The sequence below is a fragment of the Gorilla gorilla genome, chromosome 16 (assembly GCF_029281585.2).
Source record: "Gorilla gorilla gorilla isolate KB3781 chromosome 16, NHGRI_mGorGor1-v2.1_pri, whole genome shotgun sequence".
Classification (NCBI taxonomy): Eukaryota; Metazoa; Chordata; class Mammalia; order Primates; family Hominidae; genus Gorilla; species Gorilla gorilla.
This window is the reverse complement of record NC_073240.2, coordinates 36,111,698-36,135,231: the sequence shown is the minus strand read 5'-3', so window position 1 is coordinate 36,135,231 and position 23,534 is coordinate 36,111,698. Positions and strand designations below refer to the sequence as shown.

The window sequence follows — 23,534 nt, the reverse complement described above, 5'->3', positions numbered from 1 at the left end:
GGAGGTGTCGCGAGGTATGCTGCTCAGCTGGACGTGCAGGGCCTCTGGCCTCTGAGACTGCCCTGGGGCCAGGGCAGCAGCTATGGCCATATGTGCACCTACAGCCATTGGGGTGGAGGTGGATGACTGCTATAGTAAAAGAAAAGATAGGTGCCATTACGGTCCCAAAAAAAAGAAGGAAAATGCCATAGAAAAGGCTGGTTTGGACCAAGGCTGACATTCCCAAACCCCGAGAGCGATGAAGGGACCACAGTTTCCTCTACCCTCAGAAGAAGTCCAAGGACAAGAAGGCTCAGAAACAAAAGGAAAAGAGATTTTTTGGTCCACATTTTACTCACCCCTCCTCATATGCCCGTATGGACCACCAAAATGATGCAAGATTTTTTGCTCCTTCAGCTAAAATCTGGGTTCTTGTCTCACAACCAAGAAAAATTAGGCATACAGACACATGGAAGGGTGAGGAGGACAGATTTATTAGGCAAAAAGAATGCTCTCAGAAAAGAAAGAGGGGGTCCTGCCAACATGCACCCACGTCACAGATTGAATACCAGGCCACCACACATGAGCTGAAGAGGCCTGACTCCTCCCCCTGCATTAGGCATGAATTCCTGGTGGCTCCACCCCATTCTCCCAGTGCTCATGCAGACCCCCAGTCTGTTGCAGGCATGCCCAGCCAAAACCCTGTGCAGGTTCCCTTTTCTGCCTCCTGCATCTATCAATTACTGCTCAATGTTTGCCTTTTTTGAAGCCAGTTCGAACAGTTGTCTACATTTGATTGTCCAAAACTCAGTAATTGTCACAAGTGTAGGCTATGGTGTGTTTACACCTCTACTTGTTGTATTTCACAATGTACAGAGAAACCTTTAGGTCAAACTTAAAATATGTAAGGAGGCAGCTTTAGACTAAACTTGATTTAATGTTATGCACCACCCAGGTGTATTTTTGTGGAAGGGTCATGTAGATAATCGACCATTCTACTGGGGAAGGAAGTTTTTTACTTTATTTCTAACAATACGGTATTACTTAACTCACCAAAACTCATTAGTGACCAGGCATAGTGGCTCACACCTGTAATTCCAGTTCTTTGGGAGGCTCAGGTGGGCAAATGGCTTGAGCTTAGGAGTTCAAGATCAGCTTGGGCAACATGGTGAAACCCTGTCTGTGCAAAAAAAAAATAGCTGGGCATGGTGGCATATACCTGTAGTCCCAGCTACCTGGGAGGCTGCAGTTGGAGGATCACTTGAGCCTGGGAGCCGGAGGTTGCAGTGAGCCGAGATCATGCCACTGCACTCCAGCCTGGGCGACAAGAGTGAGACTCTGTCTGAAAAAGAAAACAAAACAAACAAACAAAAAAAGCCTTAGTAGTAATTTATGTTTCTTAATTATATCTTTTTTCATCTTTATTGCTTTGAATTTTGTTTTGATGTTAATGATAGGACCACTGCAACCTTTCTTTACATTTGCCTGATACATTGTTGCCTGTTCTTTCATTTTAACTTTTCTATGTGTGTGTGCGTGCATATACTTTTAGATGGGTTTTATAATTGGCGTAACATTGGATTTTATTATTGACCCAATCTTTGTCTTAAAAAGTTTAACTGTTTTTACTGATATAATCAATTAATTATTTCTTAATTTTTCTACTTATTCATTTTATGTCATCAATTTTTTGTTTTACTGCTTTTCCCTTTATTTTCTACGTTTTGCTATATGGAATATTTTAGTGCCCTCTGTTGTTTTGGCAGTAATGCATTCTATTAATAATTAGCTTTAATCTTTTCAAAGGTGTTTTTTAATTATAATTTTTAAAATATCAACATCAAAGTTGTAATAGTCCCTTTTTATCACTTCCTAATCAATATAAGGAATTGAAGAGACTAGGCCTATAAGTGGACCAGAGACCTAGTCCTATTAGGTATCCTTACCTCCCAGAGATAGAAACGACTGACCTTTGACTCAAACTGGCCTGCTGTATTTTTTTCAGAAATGTATCTGCTGTTTTGGGTCTGATTTGTACTAGTTTATAAGCTGATAGTAGAGATGGATATAAACATTTTCACGGCAAGATGCTTTGGTACCCTGACAGTTGATTTATATATTGTAGAGGGCAGCCTTGTACAGTACATTTGGGAATGTCACAACCACATAAAGACGTCTCTACCTCCCTTCTCTTTTCCACAGACACATATATTAAGGGCCCAAATCAAGTTCTTAGAACAATGGTTTTCAACTGTGGCTGCACATCATTGTAGCCTGTTGAGCTTTTAAACATCTCAGTGACCAAACTGCACTCCAGACCAATTAAATTAGAATATCTGGGGATGGGACCCAGATACATGCAGTTTTTTAGAGCTTCAATATTAATTGATTTTAATATGAATCCAAGGAAGAGAACTACTGATCTAGTGCAGAAGTCATTAAACTAGGGTGAAATCTGATTCACTGCCTATATATGGAAATAGAGTTTTATAGGAACACAACATGTATATTTATTATTGTCTATGGCTGTTTTCATGCTACAATGGAAGAATTTAATAATTGTGAAAGAACCAATTTTGCCCACAAAACCTAAAATATTTACCTTTTATGGAACATACTTGCCAACCCCAGTGTAGAGAGACTCAACGGGATTTTTACTATAACTCTGCAGTTTCATTATTAGCCAGATGTCTTCAAGGGAATTTTAAGGCCTGGAGTCTTGGCTTTCTGCTAAGAGAATGCCACTACTTCTCCTGCTTTGAAAAGCTATCTTCATAAAGTTAAGTTTTTTGTTTATTCTAACAAACGAAAGCAAGTTTGTATCCTTGCCTATACTTGTTGGTGTGTATATCAATTGCTATCATCCTTTAATTTTTCCAATCCATTTTTCTACCTTTTCTGATTTGTGAAGTTTGAACCCATATTATTACTGACTTTATAGTTAATTATTATTAGTTATATATATTGCTTCTCTTTAAACAATGAATTTGACATTTGTATTTAATACTTTGATTTGCAAAACTTCTTTGACACAATTATATATGTGACTGGGTTTTGGCATTTGCCACTATGTCACAACTTCCCTATTCTTTTTTTTCAACTTTTATTTTAGGTTTAGTGGGTACATGTGCAGGTTTGTTACATGGGTAAATTTTATGTCACTTGGGTTTGGTGTTTAAATGATTTAGTCATTAGTCATTTACGCCCAGATAGTGAGCTCAGTACCTGACAGTTTTTTGACCCTCACCCTCCTCCTAACCTCTACCCTCAAGTAGGCCTCAGTTTCTATTGTTCCCCTCTTTGTGTCCATGTGTACGCAATATGACTTCCCTATTGAACCCTTTATTTTCTTCTTAATTCATTCAGGTGGAATATGTCTTCAGTACCTTTCTCAAGAATTGTATATATTTTCATTTCTTCCTCTCAGCCCCAATTATCTTTCTTTTGTGTTAACATAAGAAAGCTAACACATTGATGGATAATTTGAGTTTTCCCCTTTTGTAAGTAATTTGCCTGAAAACTTCTTTGTTTGTCTTATGTGTGTATTTTTTTGTTGTTGATAATTCTGTTTTCTATGAATATACCTGTTTCTGCCCTCCCTGGGATGTAGGAAATGCTTTCAGTTTGATATTTCTGTCATCCCAACTGCCATAATAAAGCTCTTCTTTCTTTTTCTGGTTGTGCTCATTGGGTTAATTTCTGGTAGGAACTGTGCATGGCTAAGAACTCTATTACAGATGTGAATCTAAAAAACGTATCCAGGAGGATAGTGAATGATGACAGAAAACCCCACTGCAGCAAACACTACCAAAGAGGAAGACTAGCACCTCTTTCAGGAGTGTAAAGCAATAATGTACTCTTCCATGAAATAGTTCACATTTTTACCCATTTTAAACATCATATAGATTTTTTTCTTCTTTTATATTCCTCTAATTTCATATACCTCTACGCTTTATGTTTATCTGGAAGACTCTTATCCATATTTTCTTCATCCACCTTTATAGCATTACATCAGTGGTTCTCTACCATGGCTGCACATTAGAATCTCCTGAGGAGCCTTTGAATACATATTTATTATATGCAGCCCCAATCCCACATAGTTGGATTTGGTCATTCTGGGATGAGTCATAGTAAGTATTGATTGGTATTTGTCAAAAGTTTGCCAAGTGAAATTAGCTGGGTGTTGTGGCCGGCGCCTGTAGTCCCCGCTACTCCAGAGGCTGAGGCAGGAGAATGGTGTGAACCTGGGATGCGGAGCTTGCAGTGAGCCGAGATTGCGTCACTGCACTCCAGCCTGGGCGACAGAGCGAGACTCCATCTCCAAAAAAAAAAAACTTTGCCAAGTGATTAGTTCTAAGGGGCAGCCAAGATTTAGGACTACTCTCTGCTTTTTATGATAATTAACTGTGATTTCTCCTTAGACTTTTCAATTTATGTCTAACATCAACATGCTTGTCCCCATTATATTTCTTTCTTATGGATTCCTTTCTTATGGATTTTTTCCTCTAATTCTTGTAACAAAATTGTTGTTCCAGGAAAGTATACCTAGTTAATTTGGGTCTTTATAGCCTCTGGCACCCTGCTGTTTATGTGCCTTAGCTTAAGGAGCACTTCTTTATTTGATTATGGCTTAACTTGATTTTCAGGAAAGAGTACTGGACTCAAAGTCAAAATCTGTACATTTTTTTTCCTGATGTAATCACTCGTTAACCTTGAAACCTGGAGAATTCACTTCACCCCAGAGCCTCCATTTTCATAACCTCCCTTTTATCAGTAAAACAATTGTTTTACCACTTATCCTGAAGATTTACTACTAAAATTGGGCCATATGTACAAAAGTTTCTTGAACAGTTTAACATATTACACACATTATTACTGCTAGATAGGTATAGGGGTAATTATGAATGACTTTTGACATATGTGAACAAGTGAATTCATTGGTTAAGCTTTTTTCATATCCTTCGTTTGCCGCTTTGTTTTTCTGTTTGACAAAGAAGAATCTTGGGTGTTATATAACTGTGCTGCAACATAAATTCAATTACCTCTCTTTCTTTTCTCCACCTTTAAAAATTATTGAGAGTTTTTCACACAACAGATGGAATATAGGCAAGAAAAGTAAAGTCTATGGTTTTCAATGGAACTGGAAGTAGGAGGTTTTGTTTTTGTTTTTGTTTTTGACAGGCTCATAAAAGTCACTGTCTAAACTGTGTAAATCTTGGGTCTTTTGGCTTCCTATACTGTACTTGTAATTTCACATTTTTATTTGCTTTGTCACATTAAAGATATTTCAGATAAGATATAGCTATGGGTTTTAGGAAACTGGAGCAGTGTCACAATTTCTAAATAATAATTTTTTTAACTGACCTTAAAACATTTAACTTGAAAATTACAGGAAATGCATTTATAGTTGACATTGATGATGACTTACACTAATTTTTCTGGAAGGAAATGTTTGTATTAAGCAGTTGAAAACATAATTATAATGGTTATTACACAAAGCCCAGCTTTATAGGGTCTTAAAGAACAAATACCACAAATAGTTTTAGATAATGATTAGATTAAAAATCACTGGTTTTATTTCATTTTATTTTTTTGGCTACAGGATAAAGAAAAGATCTTATCAGAATAAATTTCTCACCTGCCTTGGGCAGGAGTCATTAGATGTAAGCAAATTTAATGGAGCCTGTGTGCTCTGGGGCCATTCAGCTGTGCTTCAATAATTGCATTTTTTTTTTCAGTATGAAGGTTGTTTAACATATCAAGTGGCAAAAAAAAAAGTTAAAGTACAAGTTGCCTATTTATCTTTCAGTTAAATAACCATAGGTACTTTATAAACTGAGTAGCAATGAATGCATTAACAAATAATAAACTCCAGTCAGGAGAAGAAAATGCTGCTGATAGTGTGCAATTATTATTTCTGTGTCCCTCCTTCATTAGCATTCACATGACTTCAAACTGCTTCTGTCCTTTTTCCCCTTCATTCAATTTACTTTCACTGGAAAACTTTAAGGTTCACTTAACATATATTTGAACAGGTCAATATCATTTTTGATGATTTCTTTTTAAATTCAGCCTTTACAAATAAATTAGCAAGGTTAACTTACTGCAAGATCCAGATCCACATTAACAAATGAATTTTTTTCTTGTTCTTTTCCCCCACAGACTGGATTTCGGTCTTCTATCCACAATCTTCTAGGATCCAGCTTCTGTTCAATCAGTGTTTTGATTTTGCAACTCTAACTCGTAAATATTACACACCAAAGTAACAGCTAAGATAAAACAGCGTTAACAAAATATTGTTGATATTAGGAACAGATTTTTTCATTACAGATATCCTTTCAATATTGAATTCTGTTTGATATTTAAAATGTAATTTAATTCCCTTATATAGTTTTTCAGAGACACATCTCTTGAGGAAAGATATCATATTCTGTATATCTATAAAAATGTGTGTATGTAAGGGCGGTAAGATAAAACAAATGACTTAATAATTAACCCATAATTACTTAAACAAATGGACCTAATATGAAGTTGATAGTAGGTCAGTATCAACATGGGAAAAGGACCCTACTGACGTATTATATCATTATTTCTTTATTCAACACTTTTCACTCTTTTAAACAGCTATTTGAATGAGCACTTGAAGGGCATGCTGATGAAATTTGCAAGTGACACAGTTGTTACTGAAATAGCTAATACTTTGAATAATAGAATCAGAATTCAGATTCATATTAAATGATTGGAATTAGGGACTAAAAATGACCAGGTAAAACAAAATAGAGGTAAATATAAACAGTTCTGAATTTCAGTCCCTAAAACCAACATTGTAAAATCAAATGGGAGAGATATTACTAAACAATAGCACTGAAGAGAAAAGTCATAGAGGTTTTATGACAGTATGCTTAGTATGTGTCCATGGTACATTGTGGCTGCCAAAGCAGCTAAGGAGATCTAAGGGGTTCTATTAACAGAGTTAATGTGGAACATTGTGTTTTGTTATAGGTACCTTCATTTAAGAAGGTTGTGGCTGTAGTAATTTAAGGAAAAGGCAGTATTCTGTAAACAATTGGATCTCAATTCTGTGCAAAAGGCATTCATAGAAAAAATCTTGAAAACTAAAATGATAATGTATTAGCAACATATCTTCAGAAATTTTTTAATATGAAAAACTTAAATTTGCTTTTTTATGTTTTTCTATATTTCCTACAATTAACAGAAATTGCTTTTTGTAAAAGGGAAAGATTGCATAAAAGTGGGACACAGAAACAAATGTAATTCGGTGAGTAGAGAGTGACCAGAACAATGAAAGGACAAGCAGTGGTGCCATATGAGGGCTATTTAAAGGAGCTATATATTTAGCCTGAAGTAAAGGCAGCAGGTTACTGGGCCAAGGAGAATGAGGATTTTTATAGCAATTCACAATGTTTGAAAGTCCACTGGTACTTTCTTTGGCTTCAGAGGACAATTCAAAGAGCAAGTGGAAGTTATACAGTGAAACAGGTCTTAGCGTGTGTGGCATAGGAACTTTCTAACATTTGGAGCTCCCAAATCGTGACCCAGGAGATTGCCCCAGGCCCATGGGTAGATTTCTTCAAGATTCTACTGCATGTCCCTTGTTTTTTTCCTGTATAATACTGCTTCTTTGACAGAAGAGTTAATTGGAGTGTGTAGAACTGTTTTAGCTATAGACTAAGTTTGCTTTTTGGAGAGAAATTCCATTCTTCCTTGATGGCTTCTGGCTCCACCCTTAAAGGATGAAGATTTGCCTCCATTAGATAATTTCAGAACAATATGCAACTGGCTCTGAAGACAGTTTTATAGAAAAATTTTTAGAAGTAGTTTGATCCAGGGCATCAAACTATTGGATAAGCTATATACTATTGGATAAGCATATAGTATTCAAAGGTGACAACTTCAAAGGAGACAGCCCTCATTTAAATACATAAAAAAATCTGTCTTATTACTTTATCACTTGTTAGTTTTCATTAAAATTTGATGCTTACACAGACAGTGATGAGAAAATTAAACTCATGTGTGGCTTTCCGATTCTATTTGATACATAAAAATCTTGCTGCATGCTTATTATGCCATTGCCTCCTGGTCTACTTTCCTTCTTGGTTTGGGAGCTCATCTTCCCTTCCATATTCTTAGGCTGCCTCTTGTCTGTAGTGAAATTCCTTTTTTGTGTGTTTTTTCTTTTTTTTAATTTGAAGGTGATCTATGCTTCTGGAAGAGGTAACCCCATTGTAGGGAAGAAAAGAAAGAGAAATTTTCCCTGAAACTTTGTTTTCATTACTTAGCAAGTTTTACAATTAATGACAGAAGTTTCTCCTGTGGCCTTTCCTTCCAAAGACTGTGCTTATTTATTTTCCCCAATACTCTCATGTGACCTTGTTAAAAGCTTCATGTAATTCCCAAATAAATTACATTTACTGGTTTACTTCTATCTAGTATTTTATTGACATTTCCAGATAAGTTTAATAGGATGGAGAGAAACAGTGTTCTCTTTATAGACTCAGTGGGCAATTTGACCTTAGCAGGTTAACCTTATCCTGATGTTGAAGGAAGCTATTCTTAATTAGACTCTATCAATTTCTCCATTATCACCAAGAGAGCCTCTGGTCTGTAATTCCATAAATCTTAATTCGATTATTTTTCTTTCTGAAAGAAAAGCTTCATATTAGCAAAATCGCAATATTTGGAAATACTTGCTTGTTTTCCAAATACATTGCGTATCCTCATCTGTAGCTCAGCCATTTCACACTTTATTTCCTTCAGAAACTCTCAGTTGAATACCCTCTGGTCATGGTGATTTATTGCTGTGGAATTTCTCAAGTTGCTCTATTATTTCCTCCTAGGAGATTGCTCTCTACTACTACCCCACTATTTTTCTCAGAAAGTGCCCTTGGAATAGTCGTTTCCTCACTATCCTGTACAGCAGAGGTCAATGCAAAATAAAACTAAACTAAACTTCTCTGCTTCTTACATCCTCTAAACTTCACATCCTCTTTACTTGCTGTCCTCATTACCAGAGGAGAATCTCAGCCATTAGTCCTACCACTCATGGTGTCTATTTAGTCCTTGTGTTTCCTTTTGTCTTTTTTTTATCTTTTTTTTTTTTTAGATTCTTTCTTCCCCTGACAGTACATTTTTGGTATTTAATTCAGGGGGAAAAATGTCATGTTATAAGATGTTTTAGATATTTTCAACGTGTTCATAAATGTCTCTATGGAATTGTTTCCAGGTTGTTTTTTTTTTTTTTAGACCATCCACAAATTTCTCTTTTGACCTTTCAGATAATGTCACAGTATATATATCTCTCATGGCCAGTGTCCTTATATGTCTTCCTAGAAACCTGGATGGTTTTTTAAACTTTTTACTTTTCTCTCAGAGGGCTGCTAACCAGATTTTTTCTTCATATTTTTAACGTATACTTTTTGAAGTCTCACCTTTTGGGTTAACATTAAGAGATGCCCATACCAATTAGAACATGAGCTTTAATTGTGCAGCCTTCCCAATTTCTGAGTTCTACTCCTACACATACTCACCTGTGGTAATTCCTATATTTTACATTAATCTTATTCCTTTTTCATACCTGCCCCAATAAGCCAAGATAAGGTATGTTAATTAATGCTTCTACACATCGTGTTCTTCTGTCATTTATTTGGCTAATAATGGACATAATTAAAATCATTCATTGCAATAACCTTCTTAGAAAAGAATGCTGAACAGTAAAGGTTAAAAGCAATTTGTATTATTCTTTTATATTCTATAGTTAACATAACATTTTTACACCTGAACTTTGTTCAAATAATTATTTTGTTTAAAAAAGGTTACTTAATGTGCTTTCAAGTAGAGTTAATTGTGATTTGAATATATTTCTACCTTTATGCAAAGTACTTTAGCAGAGAATTTTTGAGTTTTATAACTGAAGTATTGAAACATCGAAAGTTGAAACTTTCAAAACTTCCAAAATGTGTTGTAAATTATCTACCATTTTCAACTTAAGAAAATAAAAGAGTTAAATACAAATTTCAAGTACTGTATATGTGATACAGTCTTTCCTTAAGTTTCAAATACAAATACCACTAGTCACACAGCCACCTGAAGAGAGTCTCTATTTGCTCAGTTTATAAAGGGGAGTAACAGATTATAACAGCAGGGGAAGGAAATGCTGATTTTGCTTATTTTATTGCTAGCATATCATTTTCTTCACTGGGTAAGGCAGGCTGTCCTAAAAGTAACTTAGGCATATAACTTTTTGGTGCTGGTTATATGGATAGGATATATATGGATATATGATATATATATATATGATATGATATATATGGAAAGGATGTCTTTCTTGAATTTTGGAATAGATTGAGTCTATCCATCCCAAAGCTACTTTGTACACACACCCATACACACACACACACACACACACTTCCATATATATCTTATATATGGATATGTATGTACATTACATATGTATATAGGTATGTTTTATACATATATATTACCTGCCAAGAAATATGTGCTATATCGTAATTCTAAAATTTGTCTTTCCACCTGTATCTCAACCAATGGCTCCAATTTCTTCTGATCTTTAAAAATAAAAAATACGTTAATTGTAATATTTACAAATAAATAGGAGAAGATTCTATTTTAATGAATGCTAGTATGAAAGTTAACCGTCTGTAGTAAAACATATGGCTCTGTCAGGCAGCTTACACTATAATAGCTTTCATGATAATATGTAACAGTTAATTAAAAACTCCTTCTGAAAAGGTAAACCAGCAAGTGTTTTTCTGTTTCTCTATGTAGTAGTCAGAATATTTAATGGCTGTACTGTCCAGGAGGATATTTGTACCTTAATACAAATACCATTTCTTATTTGGCATGATTGGAAAGTGAGACATACTATCTTAGCTGAGAGCCCAACATTTATGTATTAAAACTTCTTGGAGCAAGGGTATGTTATAACATTTGCAGGGCTTGTCCTCCAGTGAATTGTCTTATAGAAAATACTACTTGTATTGGTTGCTGTCTCAACTATATGTGAGTACATTTGCAGAAATGTACGTAGGTCACATTCAGTTTAATTTTACTTGAGAACCAGATAAGGAATTCTATCTCACAACACAGGGTCTGAAGGAGGTTGTAATCAGGGTTCTCCAAAGTTTCCTGTACTTTCTTTTCTAGCAAGTTATTCTTGTACTGGAGAAGTCATAGGACAGCTTTTTCTATTAATTTGATTCCATCTTCACTCAAGCAGAATTAAGTTCAAGTCCTAGGTATATTCATAGTATTCTTTCCCAGTTTTTCAGTCCTGATACATTCTTCTCCTTTATTCAGTAATCTTTTCAGTGGTGTTTTCAATGGGGAAGAGAAGAAAAGGAAAGAATTAGATGCCAGTGCTTATATAACCATCTTGCCCAGAAGTATTATTGAAGTATTTTGAAATAGAAAATTATCAGATTACAGTACGAGGCAAGGATGCCCACTCTTGCCACTTATATTAAACATTGTACTAGAAATCCTAGCCAGAGAAATTAAGCAAGAAAAAGAAACAAAAGACATTCAAATTAGAAGAAAGCAAAATTATTTCTACTTACAGATAATATCATACATATTGAAAATCCTAAAGACTTGGCAAAAAAAAAAATCCTGTTAGAACTAATACATAAATTCAGTAAAGTTGCAGAATATAAAATCAGCATACAACAATCAGTAGCATTTCTATATGCAAATAACAAACTATCTGAAAAGGAAATCAAGAAAACAGTCACATTCACAATAGCAACAAGAAGAATAAAATAATTAGGAATAATCTTAACCAAGAAGTGAAAGTCTTGCACACTGAAAATTGTAAAATATTGCTGAAGGAAATTTAAAAAGTCAAACATTAATGGAAATACAGCCATATTCTTGGATTGAAAGAATTAATATGTTAAAATGTTCATATTACCCCAAGTGATCTACAGATTCAATGTAATCCTTATCAAATTCTCAATGGCATTCTTTATAAAAATAGAAAAAAAATCCCAAAATTCGTATGGAACCACAAAAGACCACAAGTAGCCAAATTAATCTTCAGGAAGAAGAACAAAGGAATCAGTTTCTGATTTCTAAACATATTATAAAGCTAGGGTAATGAAAACAGAATGGCACTGGCATAAAAACAAGTATAGAGACCAATGGAATAGAATAGAGAGCCTAGAAATAAATGTACACATCTATGGTCAACTGATCTTCCACAGGGGTGCCAAAACATACAATGGGAATGGATAGTCTTTTCAATAAATGGTGCCAGGAAAATTATCCATATCTATATGTGGAAGAAGTGGACCCTTATCTCACACCATATTCAATTCAAAATGGATTTAAAACTTTAATGCAAGACCCAAAAATGTAAAACTACTTGAAGAAAACAAAGGAAAAAATCTTGTCATTGGACTGGACAATGATTTTTTTTTATATGACACCAAAAACACAGGCAAGAAAAGCTAAAATAGACATATAGGATTACATCAAACTAAAAAGCTTCTGCACAGCAAAGGAAAGAGCAGAGTGAAAAGGCAACCTGGGAGTGAAAAACAATATTTACAAATCCTATATCTGTTAAGGAGTTAACATTTAAAATATATAAGGAACTCAGGCAACTTCATAGCAAAAAGACAAATAACTTTATTTAAAAAAGGGCAAAGGACTTGAATGGACATTTCTCCACATGAGACATACAAATGACAAACAGGTATAAGAAAAAGTACTAAATTTCACTAATCATCAGGGAAATGCCAATCAAAACCACAATGAGGTATCACGTCACACCTGTTAGAATGAGTATCAGAAAAGTGAAAGATAAGTGTTGGAGAAAAGGGAACCCTTGTATACTGTTGGTGGGAATGTAAATTGGTACAGCCATTATGGAAAACAGTATGGAGATTCCTCAAAATTTTAAAAATATAACTACTGTATGATCCGGCAATCACACTTCTGAGTATATATCCAAGGGAAATTAAATCAATATCTCCAAGAGATATCTGCACTCACATGTTTATTTTAGCATTATTCACAATCACTAAGATACGAAAACAGCCTAAATGTATGTCAATAGATGAATGGCTAAAGAAAATGTGGTATATTTATACAATGAAGTATTATTCAACCTTTAAAAAGGAAATCTAACCATTTGCAACAACACGGATGAACCTGGAGGACCTTATACTATGTAAAATAAGCCAGATACAGAAAGACAAATACTGCATCGTATCACTTATATGTGTGATCTAAAAATGTCAAACTTAAGAAATAAAGAATAGAACGGTAGTTACCAGAGGATGGAGAGGAGGATTTGGGAAGATGTTCGTTAAGGGGTACAGAGTTAGTTATGCAAGATAAACAAGTTCTGGAGATCTAATGTACAACAGTGTGTCTATAGTTAACAACATTGTGTTGTATACTTGAAATTTGCTAAGAGGATCTTAAGTGTTCTCACAACACACACACAAATGGTAACTGTGTGAGGAGATGGGTGTGTTAATTTGCTTGATTGTGGTGATTATTTTACAGTGTTTACATATATAAAGTCATCAAGTTATACACCTTAAATATGTACAATTTTTAATTCTCAACTATATCTCAATAAAGCTAATGGGGAAAGAAAATGACTAGACCAGATTTGCATTTTGAACATTTCATTATTACTATAAGTTCATTAGAATTTGGTATTCCTCAAGGTTTTTTCCTGTATCTTCTCTTCTCATTTCATCTATTCTCCTTGAGATTTCACTTCATGGCTTCTGTTTCTATATACCAAAATCTGATTAGATAACTCTTCTCTGATGATTCATGGGAAACTTAAATACATGTCAATTTTAACACAATTAATATTGAATTCACCCTTTATTGTCCTTCCCAAACCTTCATCTATTTGATTTATATATATATATATTTGAAGGAATAACACTTGGTGCCACCATTTTTTAATTTGCTCAAAGCCAAAAACCTGAGACTCATTCTTCCCTTTTCTGTCTCCTGTATTCCCCACATCCAATTCAGCGGTATGATATATCTTACCTACCATATGCTGCTCTAAAATCTGTTCTCTTCTATACTAATGCTTTGTCTATTATATCCTCTCTCATCTAGTCTATTGCAGCACCTTGTTTATTTGCCTTCTTACCTTCAGTCTTATTTTCTACCAAGGAACTTGACTGAAGCTGGAATGATCTTTTCAGAAGTCAAATTGGATCATATCATTGTTTTGTTTGAATTTCTCAGTATTCTTTGTGACCTTACTTTCAAGCATAAACTCCTTAAAATGAAACAGAAGGCTATATAGGACCTGGCTTTTGTTTACATTTTTAGCTTCAACTCTTCCACCTTCAGACACTCTCTACTCGAGCTTCTTTCAGTTTCCAGTACTCATCATCTTGAAAACTGATAAGAAAGATTAGGAAAATGTTTCAGGAATAAATATTTCAAATCGCTTCTTCTAAAAAAAATTCTCTGTGTTCCACACATCTTTCACTTATTATTTGTTCTGTACACCCCAAAAACTTTATAGTAATTTTTAATGTACAAAAAAGGGGTATTTGAGCTATCACCAGCAGTTATTATCATTAACTGCATAACTATACTTAATATTATTTATTGGTCATTTATTTCATGTATGCCATTGATCTTAAAAGTGAATCTATAAAATATCTAAGTCTACTTTGTGTTACACAGAAGTAAAATATCAGCTCATAGATTTTAGAATGTTTCTGGCCTTGTAAAATTAGTTTAGAAGTATTCCCTCTTCTTCAATGTTAGTTTTCTTGAAAGAGTTTGAGAAACATTGCTATTAGCTCTTTAAATTTTTGGTAGAATTCAGCCATGAAGCTGTCTGATCCTGGGCATTTGTCTGATGGGAGACTTTTAATGACTGATTCAATCTCAATAGTTATTATTGGTTTGTTCAGATTTCCAGCTTCTTTGTGATTCAGTCTTGGTAGGTTATAGGTTTCTAGGAATGTATCCATTTTGTCTAGATTGCCCAATTTGTTGTTAAATACAGTTTAACTGTATTTAACTGTTGTTAATAATACAGTTGTTTATAAGTAGTGTCTTATGATCCTTTGTATTTCCGTGTTACCAGTTATAATGTCTCCCCTTCCATTTCTGATTTTATTTATTTGAGTCCTGTCCCTGTTTTTCTTAGTCTAGCTAAGGGTTTGACAGTTTTGTTTAGCTTTTCAAAACAGCTCAGTTTTAGGCCAGGCATGGTGGCTCACGCTGTAATCCCAGCACTTTGGGAGGCCGAGGTTGGCAGATCACAAGGTTAGGAGTTCGCGACCAGCCTGGCCAATACGGTGAAACCCTGTCTCTATTAAAAAATAGAAAAATTAGCCAGGCATAGTGACACATGCCTGTAGTCCTGGCTACTCAGGATGCTGAGGCAGGAGAATGCTTGATCCCAGGAGGCGGAGGTTGCAGTGGGCTGAGGTCGTGCCACTGCACTCCAGCCCAGGCAACAGAGCGAGACTGTCTAAAAAATAAAATAATTAAAATAAAATAAAACTCTGTTTTATTGATTTTTGCATTGTTTTGCCAGGCTCAATTTTATTTATTTATCCCCTAATCTTTGTTATGTCCTTTATTCTGCTATCTTTGGGCTTGTCTTCTTTTTCTAATCCTTTGAGCTATAATGTTAGGTTGTTTATTTGAGATCCTTCTTCCTTTTTGATGTAGGCATTTATTGCTACAAACTTCCCTCTTAGAACTGCTTTTGCTGCATCCCATAAATTTTGGGATATTGTGTTCCCATTTTTTTTGTCTCAAGATGTTTTTTAATTTCTCCTTTAATTTCTTCTTTGACCCAGTAAGATAGGGTCATATGCTCCTTCAGGAGCATATTGTTTAATTTTCACACACTTCTTAATTTTCCATGATTCTTCCTTTTATTGATACCTAGTTTTCATAGCATTGTGGTTGAAAAAGATACTTGACATGATTTTAACCTTAAATGTGTTAAGACTTTTTTGTGGCCAAACATATGATCTATCCTGGAGAATGTTTCACGTGCACTTGAGAAGAATTTCTCTTCTGTTGCTGTCGAAAGGAATGTTCTGTAAATATCTATTAGGTTCCTTTGGCCTAAAGTAGTTCAAGCCCAATGTTTCCTTATTGATTTTCTGTCTGGAAGTTTTATCCAATGTTGATAGTGGGGTATTGAATTTCCTGCTATTATTGTGTTGCAGTCTATGCCTCTTCAGACTTGTTTGCTTTATGTATTTATGTGCTGCAATGTTGGGTGCATATATATTTACCATTGTTTTATCCTCTTGATGAATTGGATTCTTAATCACTATATTATGACCTTTATTGTCCTTTTTACAGTTTTAGACCTAAAACCTATTCTGTCTAAGGTTAGTATAGCTATCTTTGCTCTTTTTGTTTCTATTTGCATGGAATATCTTTTTTATTATTATTATTCCTTTAGTCTATAAGGGTGTTTTAAGGTGAACTGAGTCTCTTGTAGGCAGCATATAGTTTGGTGCTCACTTTTTCATCCATTCTGCCTCTCTATATTTTTGATTGGAGAATTTAAAACATTTACCTTCAAAGCAAAGAAGTCACGTGTTGAGATAACTCATAACACAACCTCTAAGAGCTGTAAGCATTTAAGTCTAACTGTAGAAATGGAAAATCTGAAAAATTGAAATAAGGTCCTTCCTGAGATAGTCACTTTCATATATGTAAGTTCATTTTTTTAGAGATTATATGACCAGTCTTCTTATCTGTTCTTTTAAATAAAAATTCTGTCATTTTATTTCTAAAAATAATTATAGAATAATGGTGTGTTCAGTGGGAATCTGGGAACAAATAAAAATTATATTTACGCACAAAACAATTCAAGTTTTAAAAATGGTATCTACTTGTTCTGTTAGCCAGTAAGCCTGGTAGAGATAGGAAGAGATTTCAAGAGTGTGTGTGTGTGTGTGTGTGTGTGTATTTTAGTTTGAAAGGTACATGAGGTATTCAGTTCTTGTATTCAATGGATTTATCAAGAATTATAGACAGACTAGAAATGGCTTCTCAGAGTGATTATACCTTTTCTAATATCACCTACTGATATTACAGTAAAACTCTAGGCTACAAAGGTTGAGATGAGAACACAATTCACTTTGCTTGACTCTTAAAAATAGCATTGTCAACCATTTTGTGATGTCTCTCTCTTCATATATTGGGCTGTACTGAAGAGATAAACCTCCACTTGCTTTCATGACATAGATAATAAATTGATATAATTCAGCTGAGAAGTTTAAAAATGCATTGAAAATAATGGAGCATAACATTGTAGGGTTAACATTTATTCATAGATGATGCAATTAAATAAAACAGGCATTAACTTCAAGGTCAGTAAGTAAAGTAATAAAATTGAATATTTTAATTGAATTGTAATTGCTTCCCATTGATACATGCAAGTAAAGTAAAATAGATGTCAGCTCTGCAAATTATGGTTCTTCCTCCTAATTAATTTCTTAATTCTGCATGGAGTTATCAGTGCCTAGGTCTTGTTGTGAGTTTATTCATCCACCCAGCTTCCATCAAGGAATGTCTGTATGACATTATGAAATGGCTAGGTGTCAGAGTTTACAGTAAATTTTTTCTGCACTTTGGCAAAAATATCGTTAGTAACTCAAAGTAATATATATATTCATGTATTAGAGTTAAAATGTACTTTAACATCATCATGGATCCTATGGATTATAATCTTCATTAATATTGATATTTCTTGATATTGATATTTATGTCAACATTAACTAATGTAATTGTCTCAGTGATTATAAAGGTTTTTATAGGGAGATATATACATAAAGACTCACATTCCATAATTAACTGGCTCAAGAGGTAAATTGTACTGACCGCTGGGATTCTGGTGAAGCACAGTTTGTGTCTGTTCATGACCGAAGCTTTACTAGAAAAGAGACACCTAAATTGAATAAATTTAAAAAAGAAAAATCTTTTCCAAGGACTGACGTAAATTGAAGCTTTTAGATAAAGTTGAATTGCATTGAAAAAGCCCATGAGCTGTTGTGGCTTTTTCAGAGGCTTTTAATAGCTCCTCCAAAGGTTTTAATGTAATGCAGTTTTATGTAAAATAAAATGAGAATGATGATATTACAAAGATTAAGAGAGAGATTTTTAAAGCATACTGAAATTGTATTGGGCCTAGATACTAGGGTTTATTTAAAGAAAAAGAAAATTGTGCCTTTTGGACCAGCTGCATTTACCAGTTAAATGGCTACTGCTTAGAAATTGAAAATGGAATGGATATGTAAGATGGATTTTAAATTTACTGAGATATTATTATATATTCATATACTTTAAAATGATTTTATAGGATAGAATTATTTCAGTGCAAATATATTGGTATATTAGCATCATTCTTCAGTTGTGCTTAGAAACATAAGTGGGTTCTTCTTGTTGGTAAAGTAAATAGAGATGCTGTGATGTCTAGCTTTTGTGTGAAAATTTAACTCAGACATTGACTTTTTTTAAATGTTTCTCTCTGAACCATTTAAAACAAAAATCTAAAGTAAGTCTATTGAGAAATATATTTTATTGATGCTAATATGACCCTGACCTTCCATTCTCAATTAAGAAGGATCATTCAGAAATCTTTGTGTGTTATCATCTAGTTAGAAAATACTAAAACCAAAATACATAAAATAAAAAACTAAAATCTTAGAGCTTCATAATTATAGATAACCTAACAATTTTTCACACTAAGAAGATCTGTTTTTTCAGACCTTTGTTTTAAAATTATTTTAATAATTACCTTATTCCATTTAGGGAAATGAAAGTAAATATTATAAACGCTGTACATACAATGCTTAGATGTTAGTAAATGAGGAAACTTGTGGAACATGTGGAAGTGTAAGAAAATTAAGTATTCAATCTTTAATTATACTTACAAAAACAATTACTATGAGTTTTGTTTTCATGTATTAATAGTTTGATATTTATGGAATCATTGGTATGCTAAGCATTAAAGAATTTCTTGAGGAAACTTCTGTATCTGAATATATTCTGGAGTAGGATGAATAATCTTCCTACAACATCCCTAACATCCCTAATATCACCCAGTGCATAATAGTTTCAGATGATTTAGAAGAGATCTCAAAGATCAGGCAGGCCATTGCTTTTGCAAGGATGGTAGCTGGAATTGCTAGAAATCTCTGGATTTTATCCAAGAAAATATATTCTATGAACAGTCTGCAGTACATGGCATATGGACAGTGATCATGAGGTCCCCAATGACTTGTCACTTTCTAATGAACAGAAAAATTGAAGCAAAGGCAGACTGTGCTCAGATAAAGTATTCAGATATTCAGATAAAGTAACCAGCAAGGCATCAGGAGATAAAGACATATGTAGTTATTATAATCAAGTACAGTGGAACATGTTAGCCTGATAGAAGTAAATATTATATGCTGTGTTGAATTAAAGTATAAAAATCCATTCAGAAGAGTCTGCAGGCTATTATATTGAATTTAAACAAGTAGTTTCATTACTAAAACCTGGACATTTTATGGAAAAGAATTATAGTCTGTTTAAATAGTATCACCTCATGATGTAGGAACACCTAAATCATTGTTCATGCCAAAAAAACCCTACCTAAATCACCTGACATAACCTCTGAAAAATATGTTTTAAAATTGTTTATTTCTTACATCCTGCTAGTTCCTCGGTTTTAGATATCCTTTGAAACCATCTTTCATGTATGTGAAATGTTGATTCTATTGTTCTGCCCTGTGTGAAATGTCTGAAACAAGCTTATTCAACCTGCGACCCAGGACGGCTTTGAATGCGGCCCAACGCAAATTTATAAACTCTCTAACACTATGAGATTTTTTTGATTTTTTTCCAGCTAATAAGCTATCGTTAGTGTGAGTATATTTCATATGTGGCCCAAGACAATTCTTCTTCCAGTGTGGCCCAGGGGAGCCAAAAGATTGGATACCCATGGTCTAAAACATCAGGCCCATGAATCATAGCAGCATATACACCCTCACTAAACTTTACACAGACCCCATTACCAAACCTGTAGGTACACATGAAGCTTATTTTATTATTAACTCTGAGAGAAAAGAAATTTGGCTCTTAAATATTTTAGGTATTTTCTAGTTTTACAATAATCTCCTTTTGTAGTGAAATGATCTCTAATATGTCTCAGGAAAATGGTTGAAAATTATTCTCTAATGTTTTAAATGTTATTTACTTCAGTGATTTTAGCTTCATAGAATTTTTAGTGCTTAGCCCAAGAATAACTAAATTGAAAATACTTTCATGAATACAGAAAAGTGTTTAAATGGCCAACTAATTTTTACCAAGGTATACCTGTGTGAAGATCACAGGTTCATATGGAAAGTGTGCCCAGTGTGTTTTATATTTACATTATTTACTGACTCATATTTAAAGGCAACCCAAATGACTTTATCCACTGTGGAATACAGCCATCTCTGAAATGAGATGTAACTGCTGTTTCTATATTCTAACAATTCTGAACTGGGGCTTGATACTCTGCAATGAATTAAAAGACTGCAAGAAAAATGAGATCTTATGGTGCCTACCTGTGTAAAGCTCTGTGCTTTTAAATTCCCTTTCATGCCTTATAGGCATATATTTGCATATATTTACTTCCAGCCTCGTACATAGAATGCAAAACACAAATTCTCAGATTCAATCATGGGAGACTTTTTAAATGATGCCCTAATGCTGACTGTGTTATATGTATGTGTTGTTACACACACACACACACACACACACACACACACACAGTTGGAGGGAATGCTAAAAAGTGACTTCCAGCCATGCTGACCTTGTATAGTCATGCTTTGGATTTTAACATATTTCCCAAACCCATGGCAGTCATAGATGAATATAAGAAGGAAAAATGTGAAAAACGTAATTGTACTGGAAAACATTGTAAACATCTCTGTTAGCTAGAAATGAAAAGACAAAAAGTAGTGAACAGGACTGAAGTTGTGTGCTGTAATGTAGGGATCCAGGAAGCAGGCAAAAGCAGTTGGAAGATCATGTCCTGTTGGGAAACAGAAATGGGAAGTGCCCTACAAGAGGGAGAACCTCAAAGAGATCAAGAAAAATATAAAATCTATTTGTTTAAAAAAGTAATTATTAGAAAAATAAATTGCCTGGAATGAAACAGTAACAGAGTGATGTGAAAACCAATTAGAAATTTTAGAAATGAAACATAGTCATGAAAAAAAACCTCAGTGGGCAGAATAAATGCTAGTCACGTCAAAGGGAGAATGAGTGCAGCAGAAAAAAAAGAGAAAAAGTAATTCACCAAGAAGGCATAGAGAGAGGAAAAAAATAGAAAAAGCCACAGAGAGAGGAAAAAAATAGAAAATGCAATTAAAACATGAACATGGAGGCTAGATTGGGAAATTGAAATATTTGTATGATAGGTGTTTCAAGGAAAAAATAGAAGGCAGAAAAGCAGATGTAATAGCTGAAAATGCTCTAGATTTGAAGAAAGACATGAGTTTTTGGATTAAAAGTACGCATTAGATGCTGTCCAGTACTAATTAAAATAAACGTGTGCCTAGACATATTGAATTAAGATTGCAAAATGTACTAAGTATGTTGAAAATTGTGTCATAGGTACAATGAAAATTGTACAGTCTAGCATATAGAAAATAAAGATTCCTTATATGGGAGCCACTATCAGACTGACATCATAATTTTCATTAGGAACAACAAATGCCAAAAGTAATATATTGCAACTAAACTATTGTGAGAGTAACATAGAGACATTATGAGACCTATAAAAACTGGGAGAGTATACCACTCACAGATCGTCAGTGAAAGAATAAAGAACAAATTTCAGTTAGAAATAGTTTGATTCAAGGAGAAATGAATGAGAAACAATAGTGAGCATAAACATTGTAAAATATGTTGATAACCTTAATTTTTCTTGCTAAAAATAATGGAACAAAAATTCAACACAATAATAATAGTAATGATGAAGCCTGTTTAGTGCCTAGTTAAAACATACTAAGTTCTGGTCTAAAGGATGCTAAAGATACTTAATACATTAAGACTTTAAAAATATGGTTTTGAATGTATGTAAAAAATCACAGATGATTATCCGAAAAGTAGAAATTCACTCTATAGCATTCTAATCAGCAGAGTAAAACATTAAAATAATTTTCAATTCAGTATGAGGCAGAAAAAAATAAAAGAAAAATATATAAAGCTTAATGTACAGAAAATTTATACTCAGATGGTAGAAACAGGTCCAGCCATATAATATAAAATGATTAAACTCAATTCTTTGGAGTCATATTTATAAGATTGGGTGGAACAAAAGAAATCCAATTATATGTGGGCATCTAAAACAAAAACAATACAAAAAATTTGAGAATAAATAATGGAAAATATATATAAGAAAGATATTAGCAAAAGAAAGCTGGTGTCACAGTGTTCATAGAAGACACATAGATTACAAGATAAAAATCTGATGGAGATGAAATAATCACTACTTCTTGATAAGCAGAATAATTCCATCAAAAAGTTATAGAAATTATGAGTTTGTGCACATATAACAACATAGCTTTCAAATATATTAAGGAAAAATGACAGAATTGTAAGAAGAGATTATTAAAACCAAAATTATAATGGGTGTTTTTTAAATCTTATTATTAGAAACTGATGGTTCATGGAGATCAAAAATTTTTAAGGCCATAAAAGATTTGAACAACAAAATTAACAAGTATGATCATGATTTTATGTGTTTAGGTACATAATCTTGCTTTCAACAGATAGAAAACATACTTTCATTCGAGCAGAAATGGAGCATTTATGAAATTTGATCATGCTTTAGACCACAAGGAAACTTTACCAAATTTTTTTTATTTTATTTTGTTAAAGCAGTTATAGGTTCACAGCAAATTAAGAGAAATGTACAGAGATTTTCCATTTACCCTGACCCCATACCGCATGACCTCCCCCATTATCAACCTCCCCTGCTAGAGTAGTACATTTGTTAAAATTGTTGAACTTACAATGACACATCATAATCACCCAAAGTTCATAGTTTACATTAAGGTTCACTGCTGGTGATGTACATTCTATGGGTTTCGACAAATGTATAATAACATGTATTCATCATTATAGTATCATGCAGAGTATTTTTCTACCCTACAAATCTTCTGTGTTCTGCCTATTTAACCTTGTCTGCCCCCTACCCAAAACCCCTGGCAATCACTGGCCTTTCTACTATCTTCATAGTTTTATCTTTTCCAGAATATCATATAGTTGGAATCATACCATATGTAGCGTTTTCAAATTGGCTTTTGTCAGTTAGTAATATACATTTACATTTCCTCCATGTATTTTCATGGCTTGATAGCTGCTTTCTTTTTAGCACTGAATAATATTTCATTGTCTGGATATACACAATTTACTTAGTCGTTCACCTACTGAAATACATTTTGGTGCTCCAGATTTTGACAATTATGAATAAAACTGCTATAAATATCCATGTGCAGGTTTTT

At 33.7% G+C, this 23,534-nt stretch overlaps 1 protein-coding gene across 2 annotated transcripts in view; it reads left to right on the top strand.

Moving 5' to 3' along the window:
* DPH6 (diphthamine biosynthesis 6) overlaps positions 1–23,534 on the top strand; it is a 175,520-nt gene that overhangs the window by 110,379 nt on the left and 41,607 nt on the right. Inside the window, exon 6 of one of the 2 annotated variants that reach the window (XM_055363256.1) lies at positions 6,142–6,222. The exons of the other annotated variant lie outside the window; for it this stretch is intronic. Within the exon in view, the coding sequence (XP_055219231.1) occupies positions 6,142–6,222 (81 nt within the window). The remainder of the gene's footprint in view (positions 1–6,141; positions 6,223–23,534) is intronic. 2 annotated transcript variants of the gene reach the window in all.